This window comes from Ranitomeya imitator, chromosome 10 (assembly GCF_032444005.1).
Source record: "Ranitomeya imitator isolate aRanImi1 chromosome 10, aRanImi1.pri, whole genome shotgun sequence".
Lineage (NCBI taxonomy): Eukaryota > Metazoa > Chordata > Amphibia > Anura > Dendrobatidae > Ranitomeya > Ranitomeya imitator.
In genome coordinates this window covers 52,386,633-52,411,807 of record NC_091291.1, presented here as the reverse complement: position 1 = coordinate 52,411,807, position 25,175 = coordinate 52,386,633, and the positions used below count along the sequence as shown (strand labels likewise).

The following is a 25,175-nucleotide window of genomic DNA, read 5'->3' as shown; positions in this document are numbered from 1 at the left end:
ATTTTTAAATGAGAAGGTGTGTCCAAACTTTTGGTCTGTACTGTATATAGACTGTATATATGTTTTCACGAATATTTGAGCCCATGGATCCATTATATGTCCATTTTGCCAGACGGCAAGAAAATCTCGCCGTACGGATGCCATACAGAGGTTTACATGCACAAAATATGCAGCCACACCTTGCCAACGGATGACATATGGATCACTGTTCAGGGAACATTTCTGCGTATTTGGTCTGTAAAAAACAGACCGTATTTTTAGACGTTATGTGTGACCCTGGCCTAAAATTCAGGATCATTGTATTAGGTTTTGAGTTTGTCTCCACTGCAATCATTCTGTTCCTAATAAAGCTTTTGATGTCAATAAACCTTGTACCATCCTGACCACAAAAAATGTCGATCACAGATGGTTTACAAGTGAGAAAATGCATTTCTGAGTTCAAATTGGCTTCTTCCATGTATCTTATTTGTAGTTGTGTATTTTTTATTGTAATTTATTGTGTCATTTAATATATGTTTTACATGCATCATATAAGATGTATTCAGATCTGGCCCCATAAATTTAAATGTCTTGTACAAATGCTCAGAGATCATCTTGAATACCTAGAATTTCTCAAATGTTAAAATATATTTTTTTCTTTTTGCTTTTAATAACATTATTAGGTACCACATGGATGATTGAGATTTTAAGTCTCATTCATAAGAATGGAGACCCAACCTGGAACAATACTGTACCAAACTGGAAAAGAGTACCTTGGATTGAAGAGTTGGATGTTGCCAAAGAGCTACAACAAAGTGAGGAACACCCTCGCCTTATTACCAGCCACTTGTCCAGACAACTTTTTATGAAATCATTTCAAGGTTCAAAAGCAAAGGTAAATTATTACACAAAAAATCATCAAAAACATTCAGCAACGCTGTAGTGTGATCACATTTGTATTGTTGTATTGTATGTTTATCAATATAATTATTGTGTCATAATGAAAAGTACATAACAGCTAGTAGAGTTGAGCGACCTTGACCTTTTTAGAGTCGAGCCGGGTTTCGCGAAACCCGACTATCTCAAAAGTCGGGTCGAGTGAAATCGGCCGATTATGACGTAAAGTCGGGATCGACCGAAACACGAAACCCAATGCAAGTCAATGGGGCAGCATAGTCGGCAGTGAGTGGGGGCCAGGAAAACACCTAGAGTGCCCATTTTAATGTCAAAACCATCCATTCTTCTTAATGAAGCTTGTCAAGCGTAATTTACCTTATAATAATTGGAAGGCATTTGAAATTGGGGGTCATTTGGCTAAAGTTGTGGTGGGTAGGGCTGGTTCAAGTAATTAGTGGGCCCAGGAAATCTGGACCACGTCACGGCAGTGGAGCAGGGAGAGGTAAGTATTTCAACTTTGCAAGTGCTGTGAACCTGAGCAAGCAGGGGGGGCCCACTCGTTGGCATTGGCACTGGCACAGGGCCCCTCAAAGTACAGCGGTGTGTTTGCACGGCGGGGGCGCCTCCCACCGGCAGCAACACTTTTGCGTACTATGAGAGGCCCTGTGCCAGTGATGTCGCCAACTAGTATTCCTCCCCCCACCTGATGAAGGAACCTGCACTTTCATCTGCACCTTCCTCTTTGTCCCAGTGTAAGGTGGTATGGTATGCGGGAAGAGCAACCTGACTTTCAGCAGGGTCACAATGTTGTTGTGTAGCGTGCACGGGGAATGTTGCGTTATGGGTCAATGTACCAGCAGACTCATCTATCACTGGCTGGGCAATGGGCAGGATGAGGAGGAAACACAGATATAGGCCCAAAGAATAAAGTTGGCTAAATGCAGTTCAAAATTGGTAACACAGGAATAACCAGGGGGCATTGCAGTGGAGGACAACTGGAATGAGAGGCTGACACAGAGAGTAGGCCCAAATCAGTAAGTAGTCGAAATGCAGTTCAAAATTGGCAACCGTAGTAAACAGGCGGCACAGCTTTGTTCAGTGGAGGAGAACAGCAAGGAGTGGCAGACACCGATAGTAGGCCCCAACCCAACTAGTAGGCCAAATGCAGTCTAACATTAACAACTACTTAACGAGCGCCTGAAAACGGAATTTCAGGACAGGAAACCAGGAGAACAGCAAGGAGCGGCAGACACTGTTAGTAGGCCCCAAACCAACTAGTACGCCAAATGCAGTTGTTCCATTTAACCACAATTTAACGAGAGCCTGAAGATAGAAGCTCAGGAAAGGCAACCTGGAGAACACCTTGGAGTGGAACACACCATCTCTCTCCACCCCATACCCATTTTGTAGGCCTAATGCAGTGTAGTTTTCTACAACTACTAAACGAGAGTCGGAAGACCGAAGCAATGGCAAGGAAACCTGGGGAACACCTTGGAGTGGAACACACCATCTCTCTCCACCCTATACCCATTTTGTAGGCCTAATGCAGTGTAGTTTTCTACAACTACTAAACGAGAGTCGGAAGACCGAAGCAATGGCAAGGAAACCTGGGGAACACCTTGGAGTGTAACACACCATCTCTCTCCACCTGATACCCATTTTGTAGGCCTAATGCAGTGAAGTTTTCTACAACTACTAAACGAGAGTCTGAAGACCGAAGCAATGGCAAGGAAACCTGGGGAACACCTTGGAGTGTAACACACCATCTCTCTCCACCCCATACCCATTTTGTAGGCCTAATGCAGTGTAGTTTTCTACAACTACTAAACGAGAGTCGGAAGACCGAAGCAATGGCAAGGAAACCTGGGGAACACCTTGGAGTGTAACACACCATCTCTCTCCACCCCATACCCAATTTGTAGGCCTAATGCAGCCTACTTTCCGACAACTACTAAACGAGAGCATGAAGATCGAAGCTCAGGAAAGGCAACCTGGGGAACACCTTGGAGTGTAACACACCCTCTCTCTACACCACGGAAGGGCTGATTCTTAGGAAGGAAGGCTGTCGGAAAGAAGCAGGGCGCGTCCGAGGGTGATTATATTCTTATTAAGTATATACTCACCCTCGGACGCGCCCTGCTTCTTTATTTGTAATGAATGTTTATTTGCAATGTGGTTTTGACTTACTCTATTTTTTTGGTAAATAATGATTTTATTATTTTCATTGTTTTGCATCTTCTTGGCAATAATATAAAGAAGACGCGACAGGACAACACTCGGTGGATGCCATATCTGTGTTTTCAATTGAAAAAAACTTTCAGTTAACTACTTGCAGGAGAAAGTTATTGTAGCTGGTGGCCATTTTTAGTACTGTACCAGATTTTTGTTGTATGTGTTTGTTTTTAATGTTAAAATGTCTGCATTTGATATCTCTCCAGTATTTTCTTTTTTATAAGCAAAATACTTATTTTTATATTTTCTGATGTTGGTTCAAGGGGTACACGGGCAGCAGTAGACAGGTCAGTGGAGGCCTAGTGGAAGGAGGGACCGCAGACAGGCTTCGAAGCCCTAACATAATAAATTGGGCTGGCTGTAGGCAATTTAAAATTGGTTCCAGGGGAACACGGGCGGCAGTAGCCAGGTCAGTGTAGTAGTAGTGGAAAGAACGGGCCGCAGACAGGCTTCGAAGGCCTAACATAACAAAAATTGGGCAGTAGGCAATTTAAAATTGGTTCCAGGGGAACACGGGCAGCAGTAGACAGGTCAGTGGAGGCCTAGTGGAAGGAGGGACCGCAGACAGGCTTCGAAGCCCTAACATAATAAATTGGGTTGGCTGTAGGCAATTTAAAATTGGTTCCAGGGGAACACGGGCGGCAGTAGACAGGTCAGTGGAGGCCTAGTGGAAGGAGGGACCGCAGACAGGCTTCGAAGCCCTAACATAATAAATTGGGCTGGCTGTAGGCAATTTAAAATTGGTTCCAGGGGAACACGGGCGGCAGTAGCCAGGTCAGTGTAGTAGTAGTGGAAAGAACGGGCCGCAGACAGGCTTCGAAGGCCTAACATAACAAAAATTGGGCTGTAGGCAATTTAAAATTGGTTCCAGGGGAACACGGGCGGCAGTAGACAGGTCAGTGGAGGCCTAGTGGAAGGAGGGACCGCAGACAGGCTTCGAAGCCCTAACATAATAAATTGGGCTGGCTGTAGGCAATTTAAAATTGGTTCCAGATGAACACGGGCAGCAGTAGACAGGTCAGTGGAGGCCTAGTGGAAGGAGTGACCGCAGACAGGCTTCGAAGGCCTAACATAAGAAAAATGTCAATACAATGGTATTGACAGTGCCAGGCATTGAAGGATGTCAGCGCATAGACTAAACATTGGTGGAGCTGTGAGAGAAAATTTTGCAAGTGGTAGAGCACTGTTTGAGCTGGGGGGGGACTGTCTTGTGGCCGGCGGTACAGGCCCAGGGCCCCTCATATTACAACGGTGTGTCTGACGTTGGGTGCGCACCACCACCGCCAGACACTTTATTGTACTATGAGGGACCTAGTGGCAGTGCCGTCGACCAAAAGCGGGCACACCCACCTCTTCAGACAAACAGTACTCTCACGGGTGCTGGCGCCAAGTGGCGATACCACGGCCCCGTGTGGGGACTTTGGCCATTTAGGGAGGTGTTAACATGTCGGATGCTGGACAATCAGGTGCTGCAAATTACGAGATTGGAAAAGTCGTTGAGAATAGTCCACAGGCAAGACCTTTACATAGGAAAGCTAGGTGTCAGCCGGGCAAGGTGGGGCAAAAGATTTCGAAATCCAGTTGTGGTTCATTTTAATGAAGGTTAGATCATCTACATTTTGGGTAGCCAGACGAGTCCTTTTTTCTGTTAGTATTGAACCTGCAGCACTGAATACTCTTTCTGATAGGACACTAGCTGCCGGGCAAGCAAGCTCCTGCAATGCATATTCTGCCAATTCTGGCCAGGTGTCTAATTTTGATGCCCAGTAATCAAATGGGAATGACGGTTGAGGGAGAACGTCGATAAGGGATGAAAAATAGTTAGTAACCATACTGGACAAATGTTGTCTCCTGTCACTTTGAATTGATGCTGCAGTACCTGTCCTGTCTGCGGTCATAGCAAAATCACTCCACAACCTGGTCAGAAAACCCCTCTGGCCAACGCCACTTCTGATTTCTGCCCCTCTAACACCTCTGGTCTGCTGGCCCCTGCAGCTCGTGTTAGAACGATCACGGGCGCTGTGTGCAGGGAATGCCAGAAGCAAACGGTCAATAAGAGTTGATTGTTTGGTTGCTAATATTAGTTCCAAGTTCTCATGTGGCATTATATTTTGCAATTTGCCTTTATAGCGAGGATCAAGGAGGCAGGCCAACCAGTAATCGTCATCGTTCATCATTTTTGTTATGCGTGTGTCCCTTTTGAGGATACGCAAGGCATAATCCGCCATGTGGCCCAAAGTTCCAGTTCTCAAATCTGTGGTTGTGCTTGGTTGAGGGGCAGTTTCAGGCAAATCCACGTCACTTGTGTCCCTCCAAAAACCAGAACCCGGCCTTGCCGCGCCAACAATTTCCACTGGCCCCGGAAAAGCTTCCTCATTAAAAATATAATCATCCCCATCATCCTCCTCGTCCTCCTCCTCCTCTTTGCCCGCTACCTCGTCCTGTACACTGCCCTGGCCAGACAATGGCTGACTGTCATCAAGGCTTTCCTCTTCCTCAGCTGCAGACGCCTGATCCTTTATGTGCGTCAAACTTTGCATCAGCAGACGCATTAGGGGGATGCTCATGCTTATTATGGCGTTGTCTGCACTAACCAGCCGTGTGCATTCCTCAAAACACTGAAGGACTTGACACATGTCTTGAATCTTCGACCACTGCACACCTGACAACTCCATGTCTGCCATCCTACTGCCTGCCCGTGTATGTGTATCCTCCCACAAAAACATAACAGCCCGCCTCTGTTCACACAGTCTCTGAAGCATGTGCAGTGTTGAGTTCCACCTTGTTGCAACGTCTATGATTAGGCGATGCTGGGGAAGGTTCAAAGAACGCTGATAGGTCTGCATACGGCTGGAGTGTACGAGCGAACGGCGGATATGTGAGCAAAGTCCACGCACTTTGAGGAGCAGGTCGGATAACCCCGGATAACTTTTCAGGAAGCACTGCACCACCAGGTTTAAGGTGTGAGCCAGGCAAGGAATGTGTTTCAGTTGGGAAAGGGAGATGGCAGCCATGAAATTCCTTCCGTTATCACTCACTACCTTGCCTGCCTCAAGATCTACAGTGCCCAGCCACGACTGCGTTTCTTTCTGCAAGAACTCGGACAGAACTTCAGCGGTGTGTCTGTTGTCGCCCAAACACTTTCATAGCCAATACAGCCTGCTGACGTTTGCCAGTAGCTGCCCCATAATGGGAGACCTGGTGTGCAACAGTGGCAGCTGCGGATGGAGTGGTTGTGCGACTGCTGTCTGTGGACGAGGTCTCGCTTCTGCCAGAGGACGAGGAGGAGGAGGAGGGGGTGCGAACGGCTACAGCCAACTGTTTCCTAGACCGTGGGCTAGGCAGAACTGTCCCAAACTTGCTGTCCCCTGTGGACCCTGCATCCACCACATTTACCCAGTGTGCCGTGATGGACACGTAACGTCCCTGGCCATGCCTACTGGTCCATGCATCTGTTGTCAGGTGCACCTTTGTGCTCACAGATTGCCTGAGTGCATGGACGATGCGCTCTTTAACATGCTGGTGGAGGGCTGGGATGGCTTTTCTGGAAAAAAAGTGTCGACTGGGTAGCTCGTAGCGTGGTACAGCGTAGTCCATCAGGGCTTTGAAAGCTTCGCTTTCAACTAACCGGTAGGGCATCATCTCTAACGAGATTAGTCTAGCTATGTGTGCGTTCAAACCCTGTGTACGCGGATGCGAGGCTAAGTACTTCCTTTTTCTAACCATAGTCTCATGTAGGGTGAGCTGGACTGGAGAGCTGGAGATCGTGGAACTAGCGGGGGTGCCGGTGGACATGGCAGACTGAGAGACGGTGGGAGATGGTATTGTTGCCGCCGGTGCCCTAGATGCAGTGTTTCCTACTACGAAACTGGTGATTCCCTGACCCTGACTGCTTTGGCCTGGCAAAGAAACCTGCACAGATACTGCAGGTGGTGCAGAAAATGGTGGCCCTACACTGCCGGAAGGGATGTTGCGTTGATGACTAGCTTCATTGGCCGAGGGTGCTACAACCTTAAGGGACGTTTGGTAGTTAGTCCAAGCTTGCAAATGCATGGTGGTTAAATGTCTATGCATGCAACTTGTATTGAGACTTTTCAGATTCTGCCCTCTGCTTAAGGTAGTTGAACATTTTTGACAGATGACTTTGCGCTGATCAATTGGATGTTGTTTAAAAAAATGCCAGACTGCACTCTTTCTAGCATCGGATACCTTTTCAGGCATTGCAGACTGAGCTTTAACCGGATGGCCACGCTGTCCTCCAACAGGTTTTGACTTTGCCACGCGTTTTGGGCAAGATACGGGCCCGGCAGATGGAACTTGTTTCGATGTTGATGCCTGCTGCGGCCCCTCCTCCTCCGCTTCAGAACTACTGCCGCCTGCACCCTGTTCCCCCAATGGCTGCCAATCGGGGTCAAGAACTGGGTCATCTATTACCTCTTCTTGTAGCTCGTGTGCAACTTCGTCTGTGTCACCGTGTCGGTCGGTGGTATAGCGTTCGTGATGGGGCAACATAGTCTCATCAGGGTCTGATTCTTGATCAGCACCCTGCGAGGGCAATGTTGTGGTCTGAGTCAAAGGACCAGCATAGTAGTCTGGCTGTGGCTGTGCATCAGTGCACTCCATGTCAGATTCAACTTGTAATGGGCATGCACTGTTAACTGCTTCACTTTCTAAGCCAGGGACAGTATGTGTAAAGAGCTCCATGGAGTAACCCGTTGTGTGGCCTGCTGCATTCTTCTCTGTTGTTGTTTTTGCTGAAGAGGACAAGGAAGCGACTTGTCCCTGACCGTGAACATCCACTAACGACGCGCTGCTTTTACTTTTACCAGTTTCACGAGAGGAGGCAAAAGAGCTAGAAGCTGAGTCAGCAAGATAAGCCAAAACTTGCTCTTGCTGCTCCGGCTTTAAAAGCGGTTTTCCTACTCCCAGAAAAGGGAGCATTCGAGGCCTTGTGTAGCCAGACGACGAACCTGGCTCCACAGCTCCAGACTTAGGTGCAATATTTTTTTTCCCACGACCACCTGATGCTCCACCACTACCACTACCCTCATTACCAGCTGACAATGAACGCCCCCGGCCACGACCTCTTCCACCAGACTTCCTCATTGTTTTAAAAACGTTACCAAACTAACGGTATTTGTTGCTGTCACACAACTTACATGGTGAGCTATAACTTCAGTATGATTTAGCTACCCCTTTACAGGTGGGTGAGACCACAACGAAAATCAGGCACAATGTTACACACTCTGTTGTTGGTGGCAACAAATGAGAGAGATGCCACACACGCAGGACTGTCACTGAAGCGCAAATGTAAATATTAATCTCCCACTGATAAATAATAAAATAATAAAATAATAAATAGGCTTTCTATGGCCCACTATCTGAGAGAGAGAGATGGCACGCTTAGGACTGGCACACAAGCCCAAAGGCCAATATTAATCTCCCACTGATTGATTTATTGATTTTTTCAGGTAGAATTTAGAACCCAAATCAACCAAAAAAATAAATAGGCTTTCTATGGCCCACTATTTGTGAGAGAGATGGCACGCTCAGGACTGGCACACAAGCCCAGAGGCCAATATTAATCTCCCACTTTTTTTTTTTCCAGGGAAAATTTATAAACCCAATAAAAAAAATAATAAATAGGCTTTCTATGGCCCACTATCTGAGAGAGAGAGATGGCACGCTTAGGACTGGCACACAAGCCCAAAGGCCAATATTAATCTCCCACTGATTGATTTATTGATTTTTTCAGGTAGAATTTAGAACCCAAATCAACCAAAAAAATAAATAGGCTTTCTATGGCCCACTATTTGTGAGAGAGATGGCACGCTCAGGACTGGCACACAAGCCCAGAGGCCAATATTAATCTCCCACTTTTTTTTTTTTTTCCAGGGAAAATTTATAAACTCAATAAAAAAAATAATAAATAGGCTTTCTATGGCCCACTATCTGAGAGAGAGAGAGATGGCACGCTTAGGACTGGCACACAAGCCCAAAGGCCAATATTAATCTCCCACTGATTGATTTATTGATTTTTTCAGGTAGAATTTAGAACCCAAATCAACCAAAAAAATAAATAGGCTTTCTATGGCCCACTATTTGTGAGAGAGATGGCACGCTCAGGACTGGCACACAAGCCCAGAGGCCAATATTAATCTCCCACTTTTTTTTTTTTTTCCAGGGAAAATTTATAAACCCAATAAAAAAAATAATAAATAGGCTTTCTATGGCCCACTATCTGAGAGAGAGATGGCACACTTAGGACTGGCACACAAGCCCAAAGGCCAATATTAATCTCCCACTGATTGATTTATTGATTTTTTCAGGTAGAATTTAGAACCCAAATCAAGCAAAAAAATTAATAGGCTTTCTATGGCCCACTGAGTGAGAGATGGCACACACAGGAGTCAGGAGTGGCACACAAGCCCTGAGGCCAATATTTTTCTCCCACTGATTGATGTAGTGATTTTTTCAGGTAGATTTTAGAACCCAAATCAAGCAAAAAAATAAATAGGCTTTCTATGGCCCACTGAGTGAGAGATGACACAGACAGAGATGGCACTCTAGCAGAAATGTCAATCTTAATCTCCCACAAAAAAAAAAAAAAAAAGGAACTGTCCTTCAATTACTATCTCCCTGCAGTAATCTCAGCCAGGTATGGCAGGCAGCAATAAGGAGTGGACTGATGCACAAATTAAATAAAAAGTGTGGACAAACAAACAAGATAGCTGTGCAGAAAGGAAGGAACAAGAGGATTTGTGCTTTGAAAAAAGCAGTTGGTTTGCACAGCGGCGTACACACAGCAATGCAGCTATCAGGGAGCCTTCTAGGGCAGCCCAATGAGCTACAGCGCTGAGGGAAAAAAAAAAAATGTAGCTTCCACTGTCCCTGCACACCGAAGGTGGTGTTGGGCTGTGGAAATCGCTACAGCACAAGCGGTTTGGTGGTTAATGGACCCTGCCTAACGCTATCCCTGCTTCTGACGAAGCGGCAGCAACCTCTCCCTAAGCTCAGATCAGCAGCAGTAACATGGCGGTCGGCGGGAACGCCCCTTTATAGCCCCTGTGACGCCGCGGACAGCAAGCCAATCACTGCAATGCCCTTCTCTAAGATGGTGGGGACCAGGACCTATGTCATCACGCTGCCCACACTCTGCGTTTACCTTCATTGGCTGAGAAATGGCGCTTTTCGCGTAATTGAAACGCGACTTTGGCGCGAAAGTCGCGTACCGCATGGCCGACCCCGCACAGGGGTCGGATCGGGTTTCATGAAACCCGACTTTGTTAAAAGTCGGCGACTTTTGAAAATGTTCGACCCGTTTCGCTCAACCCTAACAGCTAGATGTACTATGTAGATCAAATATATAATGTAAACAGTGCAATCTAAATAGTGCGGAAGCACAGTGTAAGTACTAAGATGTGAGCAAACATTAACCCTTTTACCCAGGGCCGTATTTAGAGTTTCTGCTGCCCTAGGCACTTTTAGTGCTGCCTCCCCCATTGGTGAGTATGACACTATCGGCAGTGACTTTGCCATAAATCGCTGATGTGAAAGGAGCCTTTTGCAGCAGATCCGGCAGTTTTTCCGCATCTGCCGCGTAATGGATCACTTATGGCAACACTGCGTTCGGCCTCATTCATTCATATAAAATTGGAAGACTGGCGGGCACCACTACAAGGGATCTCCCATCACATGCCACAAGTACATATATATAAAGAAGCAAAGAAAAAGGAGGCATGTACAAAGTGGGGATCACCACAATCTAATAGTACAAATATAATAAATTTTTATTAGAAACACACAGCACCAAACACTGCAAAAAGACTTTAAAAACACATAAAACAACTAAAAAATTGGTAAGTACAAAGACCCATAATAGGGTCTATAACCCTGGTTCAAAAAACACACACCCCCACATACAATAACGTGTTCAACACCAGTATAATACACTGAAGGTAGATACACTATGCTGTCCCAGAGGCAAAAATAGTAAAATATACAGACCTACACTTATATGTAAGCAGAAAGTGCCCAATCCAATGTACCCATACAAATGTAGGCACAAGGGGTAGCCCCCAGTTAATCCTAGGGTCCGGTATAAAAGCACAGAGAATCTAACATACCAAGATGGAGGAAGATATATACACTCTGCGAGGCTCGGCCCCAGTCCCTATAGAGTATCAAGGGGTACTGAAGGACAGGCAAGGAGGGTGAAGAACCAGGGCAAAGAACCGCCCGACGCGTGTCGCCAGGAAATCTGGCTTCCTCAGGGGCAATGAATACAGTGCAAGTGCCCGCATTATAAATACCTATTAATTATATGAGGCTAGGAGCAGCTGGTACCTGATATCCAGCGTATGGGGCATGGCGCTGAAGCTAGCCGGAGAGGACCGGAAGTGATGAAGGACGCCGGCATCTGCCTCATTCATTCCCTATGGGACTTGCAGACATGTGCGGCACTTGCGGTTTTGCCACGATCCGGCAAATGCGGTACTTGCAGCAATGGGAAAAAACACTGCTAGCAGTGTTTTTTGTATCACCGCAAGTGTAAAACCGCAATTGCCGCACATGTCCGCAAGTAGCCATCGTTACCTGTCCCTGCACCTTTCTAGCTCATTCCTAACCATCCCTCTGACCTAAAACTACACTATAAAGCTTTAGAAAAACAATTTATTAACTGACATATTCCTATGATAATGAGGGCTCCAGGCTACAGCGTAGACTAGGACCGGCAGTCTCCGGATCTCCATCCTCTCTGTGCACACCCTCAGTCCCTGCCTCACTCCCTGTGCACAGACCTCCCTCCACCGGACCCGGTAATCGCCGCTCGCAGTTGCATACCGGCAGAGTTGTATCTAGGTTTTCTGGCACCATGGGCAAGAATTCATTTTGGTGCCCCCCTCCACCAAGGACATATGCGATTTGCACACTCAGTCATGTACCCACAAACTCTTCTCCCTCATGCTCTCAATGTTCAGTGAAAAACTGAGAGAAGCAGAAGAGAAGCTCGTTGTCACAGGACAATGAGTATGAAAATCGCATATGAGTGAAGTGTCTATGCGATGACTACTGGAACCTGCAGAGCTGAATCCTGACATTGCAGATTCTGAATTCTCACAGCACACTTTTAGGATTCTCCCTTGCCGGTGGACAGTCATGTCAGCACAAGCTTGTGATTTGTATACTTATGACCACATTCCGACTAGACGTGCCCGGCCTCACTCAGTTCATTTTCATTGACGGATGCCACACATGTCTAGTCAGCATGTGACCGCATTAATGTAAATCCCCAGCATGAGAGAATTCTGACAGCGTGCAGTGCGCACTGTGAGAATTCAGAAGTCTGCAGTCACAAAGAATGACTGCAGACTCATCACAAACCTGGACATCCCCTTTAATGCTCCTAACATAAATAAAAACATGAGTTAGTCAGTATCACAAATAACATTTACATCCAGGTACCTTATAGATGACTTCATCTCTGGAGTAATTCTCCTTCTTTTCTTCATCTTGTCCAGACCCCATGATGAGTTTTCTCATTCACAGCAGTCTCTGCAGACTTCCATATTCTCCGTTCTTTTGCAGAAAATCTCCACATGATGCCGTTAAAGATACAAGTGTCATTATAATGCTACTGAAAAAAAATTGCCCCTCACTATATTGTCTGCACAAAATATGACCCCCACACTGTCCCTCTTATGGTATATGCTCTTCACACGGACCTCTCCTTTCCATACCAGCCCCCTCTTCACACTGTCCCCTCACACTGTGTCCCCCCTATAGGGCCCAGTATTTATACTCCATATTTATACTCCATCCTTCCACCCTGTGTGCATGGCTCCCCCATCTTCCCACCCTGTGTGCATGGCTTCCCCATCTTCCCACCCTATGTGAATGGCTCCCCCATCCTCCCACCCTGTGTGCATGGCTCCCCCATCCTCCCACCCTGTGTGCATGGCTCCCCCATCCTCCCACCCTGCGTGCATGGCTCCCCCATCCTCCTCCCCTGCATGCATGGCTCCTCTATCCTCCCACCCTGCATGCATGGCTCCTCTATCCTCCCACCCTGCGTGCATGGCTCCTCTATCCTCCCACCCTGCGTGCATGGCTCTCCCATCCTCCTCCCCTACGTGCATGGCTCTCCTATCCTCCTCCCCTGCATGCATAGCTACTCTATCCTGCCACCCTGCATGCTTGGCTCCCCTATCCTCCTCCCCTGTGTGCATAGCTCCTCTATCCTCCTCCCCTGCGTGCATGGCTCCCCTATCCTCCTCCCCTGCATGCATGGCTCCCCCATCCTCCTCCCCTGGGTGCATGTCTCCTCTATCCTCCTCCTCTGTCATACTCACCTCTCACCACGCGGCACAGAACTTCCCGGCATCACTGCAGCATCTTCCTTCCTGTATGAGCAGTCACGTGGTACCGCTCATTAAGGTGATGCATATGCGCGTATTCATCACTTTAATGAGCGGTACGACGTGACCGCTGATGACAGGACGTGCTGCCGTCGCTGAGACGGAGTTGCAGCCACCACTGGAAGAGAGTGAGTATGACGTCTAGGAGGGATGGAGGGAGGAGGGGGGCGGGCACTGGACCCCGGACTTTTATTAAAAAGAAAAAAAAAAAAAGAAAATACCTAGCTCAAGTGCGCCCCCCGCATCTTGGCGCCCTAGGCACGTGCACTCAAGTGCCTAGTGGCAAATACGGCCCTGCTTTTACCCCCCAAGGTGGTTTGCATGTTAGTGACCAGGCCAATTTTTTCAATTCTGACCACTGTCAATTTATGAGGTAAAAACTCAGAAATGCTTCAACGAATCCCACTGATTCTGAGATGATTTTTTGTGACATATTGTACTTCATGATAACGGTAACATTTCTTCGATATAAGTTTTATTTATTTGTGGGGAAAAAATAAAGAAATTTGGCGAAAATTTGGAAACTTTTGCAATTTTCCAACATGTCACACAGAATAGTTAATAAATAACATTTCCCACATGTCTACTTTACATCAGAACAATTTTTTAAACAATTTTTTCAGGAAGTTATTAGTGTAAAAAGTTGACCAGCGATTTCTCATTTTTCCAACAAAATTTACAAAACCATTTTTTTAGGGACCATCTCACATTTGAAGAGACTTTGATAGGTCTATATGATAGAAAATACCCAAGAGTGACACCATCCTAAAAACTGAACCATTCAAGATGCTCAAAACCACATTCAAGAAGATTAGTAACTAGTGTTGAGCATTCCGATACCGCAAGTATCGGGTATCGGCCGATATTTGCGGTATCGGAATTCCGATACCGAGTTCCGATATTTTTGCGATATCAGGACTTGGGATCGGAATAAATATTCATGTGTAAAATAAAGAATAAAAATAAAAAATATTGATATACTCACCCTCGGACGCGCCCTGGTTGTAACCGCTGCAACCGGCAGCCTCTGTTCCTAAGACCTGCGATGACGTTGCGGCTTGTGATTGGTCGCGTGAGCGGTCACATGAGCGGTCACGCGACCAATCACAAGCCGCGATGTCATCGAAGGTCCTTCACCCTGCATTCTTAGGAATGGAGGCTGCCGGTTACACCGCTAAGGTCCAGGGTCCGCCGGAGGGGTGAGTATATCGATATTTTTTATTTTTATTCTTTATTTTTCACATGAATATGGATCCCAGGGCCTGAAAGAGAGTTTCCTCTCCTTCAGACCCTGGGAACCATCGAGGAATACCTTCCGATATTTGTGTCCCATTGACTTTTATTGGTATCGGGTATCGGTATCGGCGATATCCGATATTTTTCGGATATCGGCCGATACAATCCAATACCGATACTTTCAAATATGGAAAGGTATCGCTCAACACTATTAGTAACCTTTCAGGTGCTTCACAGGAATATTTGGAATGTGGAAAAAAAAATGAACATTTACCTTTTTATCGTCAAAAAAATTACTTTTGGCCCATTTTTTTTACTTTCATAAGGTAACTGGAAAAATGGACAATAAAATCTTTTGTGCAATTTCTCCTGAGCATGCTGATACCCCATATATGAGGGAAAACCAATGTTAGGGCGCACAGTAAAGCTCGGAAGGGAAGGTGTGTCATTTGATTTTTTGAACCCAAAAATTTGCAGGAATCATTTGTGGATGACATGTCCCTTTTGGAGAGCCCCTGATGTGCCTAAGCAGGGGAAAACCCCCCACAAGTGACACCATTTTAAAAACTAAACCCCTCAAGGAATATATTTAGATATATGGTTAGCACATTGAACTCCAAGGTGCTTCACAGAGGTTTATAACGTTGAGCTGTAAAAATAAAAAAATCACATTTTCCTCACAAAAATATCACGTTAGCCCCATTTTTTTTATTTTCACAAGGGTAACAGGAGAAATTGCACATACAATTTGTTGTGCGATTTCTCCTGAGTACGCCGATACCCCATATGTGGGGGAATACTACTTTTCAGGCACAGTGCAAAGCTCAGAAGGGAAGATGTGCCATATTGAAGTTCAGATTTTGCTGCAATGGTTTCAGGGTGCCACTTCTCATTGGCAGTGCCCCTGAGGTACCAGAACAGCAGAAATCCCCCATATTTGAAATCATTTTACAAACCACACTCCCCATTGAATTCATATAGGGGTGTGTTATGACCTGGTGGTCAGGACAATAATGGACCTGGTGGTTAAGAGCACACGGAATGACCTGATAGTTACTGATAATATAGGACGAGCTCTGAGACGTGGGAACTCTGCTGACCGCAATCCCTAATCCTATCACACACACTAGAAATAGCCGTGGATTGCTCCTAACGCTCCCTATGCAACTCGACACAGCCTAAGGAACTAGCTAGCCCTAAAGATAGAAAAATAAATCCTACCTTGCCTCAGAGAAATTCCCCAAAGGAAAAAGCAGCCCCCCACATATAATGACTGTGAGTAAAGATGAAAATTACAAACACAGAGATGAAATAGATTTAGCAAAATGAGGCCCGACTTACTGAACAGACAGAGTATAGGAAAGGTAGCTTTGCGGTCAGCACAAAAAACTACAAAAAGACCACGCAGAGGGCGCAAAAAGACCCTCCGCACCGACTCACGGTGCGGAGGCGCTCCCTCTGCGTCCCAGAGCTTCCAGCAAGCAAGACAACAATCAAAATAGCAAGCTGGACAGAAAAATAGCAAACTAAAGAAAAACAAGCAGGAACTTAGCTTCTGCTGGGAAGACAGGTCACAAGAATGATCCAGGAGTGAACAGGACCAATACTGGAACATTGACAGGTGGCATGGAGCAATGATCTAGGTGGAGTTCAATAGAGCAGCCAGCTAACGAATTAACCTCGTCACCTGTGGAAGGAACCTCAGAAGCCGCAGCCCCACTCACAACCACCAGAGGAAGCCCATGGACAGAACCAGCCGAAGTACCATTCATGACCACAGGAGGGAGCTTGACAACAGAATTCACAACAGGGGTGTAGTGATCATACTGACACCACATGTGCCTCACAGAATTTTATACCATTGAGTGGTGAAGAAAGAATAAATTACATTTTTACCTCTAAAATGTTGTTTTAGCCCCAAGTTTATAATTTTTTAAGGGCTAATAGGAATTCTTTTTTACAAGAAACTGAGGTCCTTTTTCCTTAGTGTGCCAATACCCTATATGTAATTGGGAAATATTTTTCAGGCAAATCGCAAAGCTCAGAAGTGAAGGAGCGCCATACTATAGTGCAGATTTTACTGTTATGGATTGTGGGTGCTTTGACCCACTAGGAGAGCCCCTGAGTTGTCAGAACAGCAGAAACCCCCGTAAGTGACCCCGTTTTGCAAACTGCAGCTCTCAACAAATTCATATAGGGGTGCAGTGATCATATTGACACCATGGGTGTGTCACAAAATTTTATACCATTGGGCAGTGAAGGCACAATAATTTGTCCCACAATTTCTACAGAACGTGGCAATACCCCATATGCAGCTGTACAGTTATGCTTAACCATACGGAGACACTCAGGAGGGGCGGACAGCTATTTGCCCCTGAAGAACAGATTTTCCTATAATAGTTTGACATATGCAGAGCTAATTGCTAGAAGAGCAGAGTCCCTCCTTCTACTGACCCAATTTTTTAAATGGGAATTTATTTACATGTGTATTCCGAAAGAAAACTGAGGGCTCCACTGCTCAATAATCCAACAAAATGGGTTCGCCTGTAGTATGCTGTATAGCAATTGATTAAACAGAAGGGAGAAAGATGCATGCTAGAAGTAGGCAAAACCAATAAATAAATAAATAAATAAAAAATGATTTTTATTAATCTAAACAACACACATCACATGCAACAAAACAGACTAATAAAAGCAATTGAAAAAAACAAAGAATGGTTAAGTGACTGGTAACGCCTATGATATTTTAGTAGCCAACCTCCACTAAGATTGATTAGCAATATTTCAATATATGGAACCAAAAGAAAAAATCTAAATTTTATAGGAAACAAAACAATTTTATACAATTCTGTTATATGGTGAAACCAATAAACCCATAAATGTACAAAGCTGCAAAAATACCCAGCATAAAATGGCCTAGGTTAAATGCCCCTGATCACAGCACCATGTTAGAAATCAACTGGCTATAGGCTCTAGGAAAGATAGCCCCAAAAATATCTATATATTTACCCAAATAAATGTTATCCCCAAGATGAGAAAATTGTAGAAAAAATGAGAAATGTCGTATGGAAGGAACCCTTGCTTATAAAATAGATGACATGTATAGGGAACAATCCGGGTTCAAACCTACAGGAGTGAAAATGTAAGATGACTTTCTGGAACCATATTTGCCAAGGAGAAACTTAGGGAAGAGCTGACCCTATGTGTATCACCACCATCATGCGTGGCTTCTTCAGGGAAAATGTCTGCTTCAAGTTGCATGTAACAAATATTTATACGTTGTCAATAGAAGATTATTAACTATTCAAAACTGGTAATTATTGGCCGAGAGAAGCAGCGCGTCCATTCAACATGGTGCCAGCCATATTTGTCAGCATTCAATGAGCTCAATAGCAATAAAGTTTGCTGGCAACACATTCTGCGCATGTGCTGTACAAAATAACCATATGCGCATCCAGCGTCTGTTTCTAGAAAGGAGCTCCCATTAAGGTTTCATGGCAAAGTCTTGGAAGATAAGGGGACAGAATTTCTTGGAAGGTCTTGCAATAGGAGGTAGGGAGACCGTCTGGTCCTGGGTTTTTGCTTATTGGGATGTTCGACAGAGTAGACCGGAGTTCGCTTACTGTAAAGGGGGAAATCAGTTTGTTTTGTTGTATTTCAGTGAGAGTTGGGAGTTTGATAGATTTTAAAAATTTCCTTATATCGACTCTTCTCTTTTCTAATTGATCCTCAGTTTCATTGGGGTGTATGTTGTAGAGGGAGACATAATATTCTCTGAAAGCAGAAGCTATTTCTTCTGGGTTTATGATCTAAAGGTACCGTCACACTCAGCAACTTTGCAACGAGAACGACAACGATCCGCGACATTGCAGCGTCCTGGATAGCGATCTCGTTGTGTTTCACACGCAGCAGCGATCTGGATCCCGCTGTGCCATCGCTGGTCGGAGCTAGAAATCCAGAACTTTATTTCGTCGTCAGGTCGGCGTGTATCGTCGTGTTTGACATCAAAAGCAACGATGCCTGCAATGTTTTACATGGAGCTAACAACCAGCGAAAACGATAAGTGAGTCGCCGTTACGTCACTGGATCGCTCCTGCATCGTTCTGGAGCTGCTGTGTTTGACGTCTCTACAGCGACCTAAACAGCGACACTGCAGCGATCGGCTCATTGTCTATATCGCTGCAGCGTCGCTGAGTGTGACGGTACCTGTAGTACCAGTTGAGCTTTTTAATGAGTATATAAGAGACTTAGCTTTCCTTTTTTTAATCAGGGAGACCATAAACTTTGACATTTTGTTTCCATGCGCGAAAATTCTGCTTTTCTGTTTTGTGTTAGGTGCATAGATGTTCCCTATCATGACTAGTTTGTGTGCCAACTTCCCCTTTATAAATATGTATCTGCCAGAAAATTCTATCCTTAAAGGTAAAAAAAAAAATTATGAGTCAAAGTAAACTGCAAGAGATCAATAATAAAATGCACTAGATCGTCATCCTGATCTGTCATTTGTAAAAATAACCTAGATGCCGTGATTCCATGGTCGTAACATATTGATGTATCTAATGACTCAACATTGCAAACCACTAAGACCTGTAATCAGAACCTGGAGAAGAAACATAAGTTTTGTGCACTGCCACAGATGTTTTGCTTAGATTTGCGGCTGGTGACGGTGTGGCATATGACATTGCAAAGTCAAAGCTGGGATTGTTTCTAATTCTTGCCTGTTGATATATAAAGTCTACAAAAAACAGAGAAGGGAGGGAATGGAACACTGTTCTTGTATTTAAACGTGGAACCACGTGTGAGCCACCTCTCCTGTAGATTGTAAGGCAATTTTTGGACTATAGAGTTTACACCTCTGGCTGTGTCGAGGAATGCATGTCCCTGTAGGTCATCTTCATATTTTGCAACTTTGACTTCCATTAGAAAGTCGCTTAGTTTTCTAAGTTTCTGGAGACCTTTGTTAGATATTTTAGGAAAGTCATTGATTCTTTTGAAAAAGGCTCTTTCAATTACCTCTGCTGAGCCGTAACACTCATCCAGCCTCTTCCAGATCTCTTTGAGGCCAGTCTCAGGGTGGACTATATTAATGTCTTAGATCCCCGCTGCAAGTTTGACTGACTCTTCTCCCAAGTATTTGACTAAGAGGTCTATCTCTTCCCTGTGTTGTAGACCTAAGTCTTTAGTGACATTTTGGAAGAAAGTTTTCCACGCTCTGTAACCTTCAGCTTGGTCAATGAATTTCATGAGTCCCTTGGCAACCAGTTCACGTCTTGTAACGAACTTAGCAAATTCTGTTGTGAACTGGTTGTCAGCAGAGTATACTAGTGATGGGTCACCCTGATAGTGATGTAAGGTGCGTTCGTACCTGTTAGTAATAATAATAATAATAATAATAATTTTTATTTATATAGCGCCAACATATTCCGCAGCGCTTTACAAATTATAGAGGGGACTTGTACATACAATAGACATTACAGCATAACAGAAATACAGTTCAAAACAGATACCAAGAGGAGTGAGGGCCCTGCTCGTAAGCTTACAAACTATGAGGAAAAGGGGAGACACGAGAGGTGGATGGTAACAATTGCTATAGTTATTCGGACCAGCCATAGTGTAAGGCTTGGGTGTTCATGTAAAGCTGCATGAACCAGTTAATTTTTTTTTTTTTTTTTTTTTAATATAGGCCACACAGGGATCGTTAGGTTAATGCATTGAGGCGGTAGGCCAGTCTGAACAAATGAGTTTTTAGGGCACGCTTAAAACTGTGGGGATTGGGGATTAATCGTATTATCCTAGGTAGTGCATTCCAAAGAATCGGCGCAGCACGTGTAAAGTCTTGGAGACGGGAGTGGGAGGTTCTGATTATTGAGGATGCTAACCTGAGGTCATCAGCGGAGCGGAGGGCACGGGTAGGGTGGTAGACTGAGACCAGAGAGGAGATGTAGGGTGGTGCTGAGCCATGGAGTTAGTATCCTCTGGGTGACGCCAGCAGGTGTCATATTGCTTCGGTCTGACGTACGATGTGTGAGCAAGGTGATTTAAGTTGGTTATCTGGTGAAGGGCAAGGTAATCATTAGCAGAGTTGTTTTGCTCATTTTTGTATCTGTCTTGGAGATGAGCCTCATGATGACTCTTGTTCGCTTTGCTAGAGATGTTGTGTTCTTGTTTTGATACCGGCTTGGGGTCATAGTTAGGATCAGGAAGTTCCTTAATGTATTGAGATGTGCATTTTGATGAACCTTGCAGTGGAAACTCCAGACTAGGCGTCCTACTTTGCCTATAAAGCTCAGGGTTTTGCGCTGCTTCTAGCGATTCTGCTTTGGTGAGGGCTGCGGAAGCTTCCCTTTTTGCTGCTAGGCTTTCTAAGGCGGCATCCACACATGCATTTTCTAACTGCGACCTTCTCTCTTGGTCACCTAAGCATGCTTTCTCTAATTTAAGTTGCATCTCTTGGTCAGCAAAGCTCGCTCATATTTTGGCATCTTCAGCAATGGCGATCGCGCTGCTGATAGATGATGTTTTTGAGGAGACAGGTGCAACAGATCTTGTCTTGTGTGATTTATGGGACATGGAGTCTTCGGCAGTGCATGGCTGAGCAGAGATTGCTGTAGCTGTATTAAGTCTCTGTGTAGCCAATGACTTGAATCCCACTAGCTGGATGGCTGCCGTTTCACTGTTCTGTCCTCACTAAATGAGGCAGGCTCATGTAGCTCTACAGGCGGCTAAACTGCAATACCAGAGTCCAGTAAGGAGAATGTGGTTGTCTGTGCTTTTATTGAGCGCAATAGTGTATGGCGCGGTGAAACTGGGAACAATCAGAATACATACAATCAGTGCATGATACAGCAGAAATACACTTTACACGTTAGAAAGAATGAGGCTGAGCTACCATAATGCATTGCAAAAAGAGGGGAGGAGAATCAGACATAGAAAATAGAAAAAAACAGACAACAGGACCATGAACATGACTCTGACCGCTAGAGGGCGTCAAAACCCTACAGACAAATAAAGATTATGAATATACTCACACTAATGATTAACTGCAAAATTATGCAAACAGATAATCAGAGGTAACAAATTAGATGTTGGAGACAGAACACCGGCCTTAATTTGAGAGAAAAATTAAACCTAGAGGTGGTGATGGAGAACTCAGTCGAGGGGTTCAAGAGAGGCCTGGATGTCTTCCTGGAGCAGAACAATATTGTATCATACAATTAGGTTCTGTAGAAGGACGTAGATCTGGGGATTTATTATGATGGAATATAGGCTGAACTGGATGGACAAATGTCTTTTTTCGGCCTTACTAACTATGTTACTATGTTACTTGAGAAAAAGATGTACCAATTGGCCTGTCTGGGTGTTAATCATTTAGCTGACTCAATGTAAGCTAGATTTTTGTGACATATGACTACAGTAATTTTATGAACTGCCCATTCCAAAAAATGCCTCTATTCCTCAAAGGCCAGTTTAACAGCAAGTAGTAGTGGGGTAAAATAGTGGTCAGAGGAGTGCTAGGAACTACAGGACACATGTGTATTGGTTAATGAGTTTAAATCTAATACTACGGGTGTTAATAATAAAATTAATCATCATATTAACTGTCAGTTCACTTATGTAATTTATCTAATAGAATGTGGATGCGGACTTCAATATGTAGGTCACACTATACAAACTATGCATGCAAGGTTAAGTAAGCACTGTCAGAACATTCGGAAAGGTTTTTTTACTTCATACTTTGTCTAAACATTTTCTGACCATGCATCATAAAAATTTGAATTCACTAAGACTGACAATTATTGACTTTATACCAGATACTGTTCCTGATTGATATAACAGTTTAATCAACAGAGAAAGCTTTTGGATATTCAAGCTTGGTACATTGACCCCTGAGGAATTAAACCTTACTATTGAAAAAGTTATATATAGATAAATATGACAAACAAACATGGTAGATTTTTTAAAAACAATTGCATAACACCATTTATATATTTTTTTTACACCATCAAATCAAAAGGACTTATGCTTCCTATCATCAATTACAACATAGATCAGAACAAAATTGATGATCACAAGGTCACTATTGGGTAATAACACGTTAAATATTTATTGAAAAACATAATTTTAAAACCATACTAACCAGGTGAAACAAAGAGACAAAACTCCCACTCATCACAGTCACCCATAATCAACGTGCCGCTGTAGGTGACACAAAGCTGGCATACACAAATCTATCGAGACAGGTGGCTAGTAGGGTTGAGCGACTTTTCTTTTTATAGGATCGGGTCGGGTTTCACGAAACCCGACTTTTTCAAAAGTCGGGTCGAGTGAAATCGGCCGATCCTATAGAAAAGTCGGGGTCGGCCGAAACACGAAACCCAATGCAGTGCATTGGGTTTCGAATGGTTCCCAGGGTCTGAAGGAGAGGGAACTCTCCTTCAGGCCCTGGGATCCATATTTAAGTGTAAAATAAAGAATCAAAATACAAAATATTGATATACTTACCCTCGGACGCGCCCTGGTTCTCACCGGCAGCCTTCCTTCCTAAGAATGAGCGCCTAAAGGACTTTCGATGACATCGCGGCTTGTGATTGGTCGCGTGAGCGGTCACATGGGCGTCACACGACCAATCACAAGCCACGACGTCATCTAAGGTCCTTCAAGCGCTGATTCTTAGGAAGGAAGGCTGCGGGTTAGAACCAGGGCGCGTCCGAGGGTGAGTATATACCTATTAGGAATATACTCACCCTCGGACGCGCCCTCGGACGCTTCCTTCCTAAGAATTAGCGCCTGAAGGACCTTAGATGACGTCGCAGCTTGTGATTGGTCGCGTGACCGCCCATGTGACCGCTCACGCAACCAATCACAAGCCGCGACGTCATCGAAGGCCCTTCAGGCGCTCATTCTTAGGAAGGAAGGCTGCCGGTGAGAACCAGGGCACGTCCGAGGGTGAGTATATCAATATTTTTTTATTTTTATTCTTTATTTTACACTTAAATATGAATTCCGATACTGATTCCCGATATCTTAAACATATCGGAACTCGGTATCGGAATTCCGATTCCAGATCAGAAGATCGCCGACCTCATGGCCGACCCCACACAGGGGTCGAGTCGGGTTTCATGAAACCCGACTTTGCCAAAAGTCGGCGACTTCTGAATCTGGCTGACCCGTTTCGCTCAACCCTAGTGGCTAGTAATAAATAAATAATAGATGAATAAATAGTACCCAGGAGGAACAAAGAATCCGAGAAACAATTGCTCTATGTAATTACATCTCATAGTGTGCAGAAAATCCAAGTCCTAACATGTTGTTCACTCCTGTATTACTCCATCCACCCCTGGCTATATCCTACCACAATGGGTAATATACCCTTCTATGATACCATGCTCAGATGAAAATAATCCAGTACAATTACCTTAAGATGACCGTGGTAGATAATGCCACTAACACCCGTAGCAGCGCGTCCGCCCCGATGCACGTTTCGGACTCCTTTGCCAAGGGACCTCCCATTCATCCACTGTCTCCACTATTTATATCTCCCAGCTGCAGCGTGATATGCCACGCAGCCGGAAGTGACATTCCCTCCATGAGTTGTGTCGCACACCATTGCCCAGTCAACGGCAACGCCGGCACGCGTCGGCGTCACAACGTGGGCAGAGCCGGAGCGGGCCCCTACCACGTTACAAGAAGCCGAAAGCGGGCAGACGCAGCAGTGAATGGGCCCAGTGCGTGTCAGGGGGAGGAAATGCGGAGACCATCAGTGCACATTAACTCCATCACAAACAACCCATACAAATAAAACCGGCATACAACAGTCAGTGGCAATTCACCCATTCACTACATATCACCTAATATTGATACCCATATGTCCATATCATATAAATCACAATACAATACAATATCTTAGGTCACTGGAGAGTGGAATAGCACATATATTATAACAAAATGATAACAGTAATTAAACATAAAGTCTTTATAATTAAACGATGTTATCCATACTAATGCACTTCATACTGTAGCTCTTCCAGAAAATATGGGACCATATCCTGCCACTTCCCACACCTCCTAAGGATAGCGATATGTGCACAAAGAATAGTTTGAATACTAAAAAACATAAAACAATGTTAAAATTAAAAACATTGGGACAGTGTAGAGTGGGTCATGAACAACAACAAGCAAAATATAGGACAAAACTATAAAAATGTGACATAACTAATATTTTCATTGAGTCCAGATGGATGGACTGTGCCAAGGGTCCATATCCACCTGGACTCTAACTGGGCCAATTTCCTGGTCACATCTCCCCCACGGATGCCCATATCGAGCATATCAATACCGCAAAATCTAAGGAGATCCCCATTGCAGTTGTGATACTTTCTAAAGTAACGAGGAATAGTTTTCAATGATGTTACA

General features: G+C 44.7%; 1 protein-coding gene across 8 annotated transcripts in view; it reads left to right on the top strand.

Annotated features, from left to right (window-relative positions):
• The window catches only part of LOC138652018 (sulfotransferase 2B1-like), a 267,378-nt gene that overhangs the window by 175,448 nt on the left and 66,755 nt on the right, over positions 1–25,175 (top strand). For all 8 annotated transcript variants that reach the window (XM_069742708.1, XM_069742706.1, XM_069742710.1 and 5 more), the window contains one exon: positions 663–874. In XM_069742708.1, the coding sequence (XP_069598809.1) occupies positions 663–874 (212 nt within the window). The remainder of the gene's footprint in view (positions 1–662; positions 875–25,175) is intronic.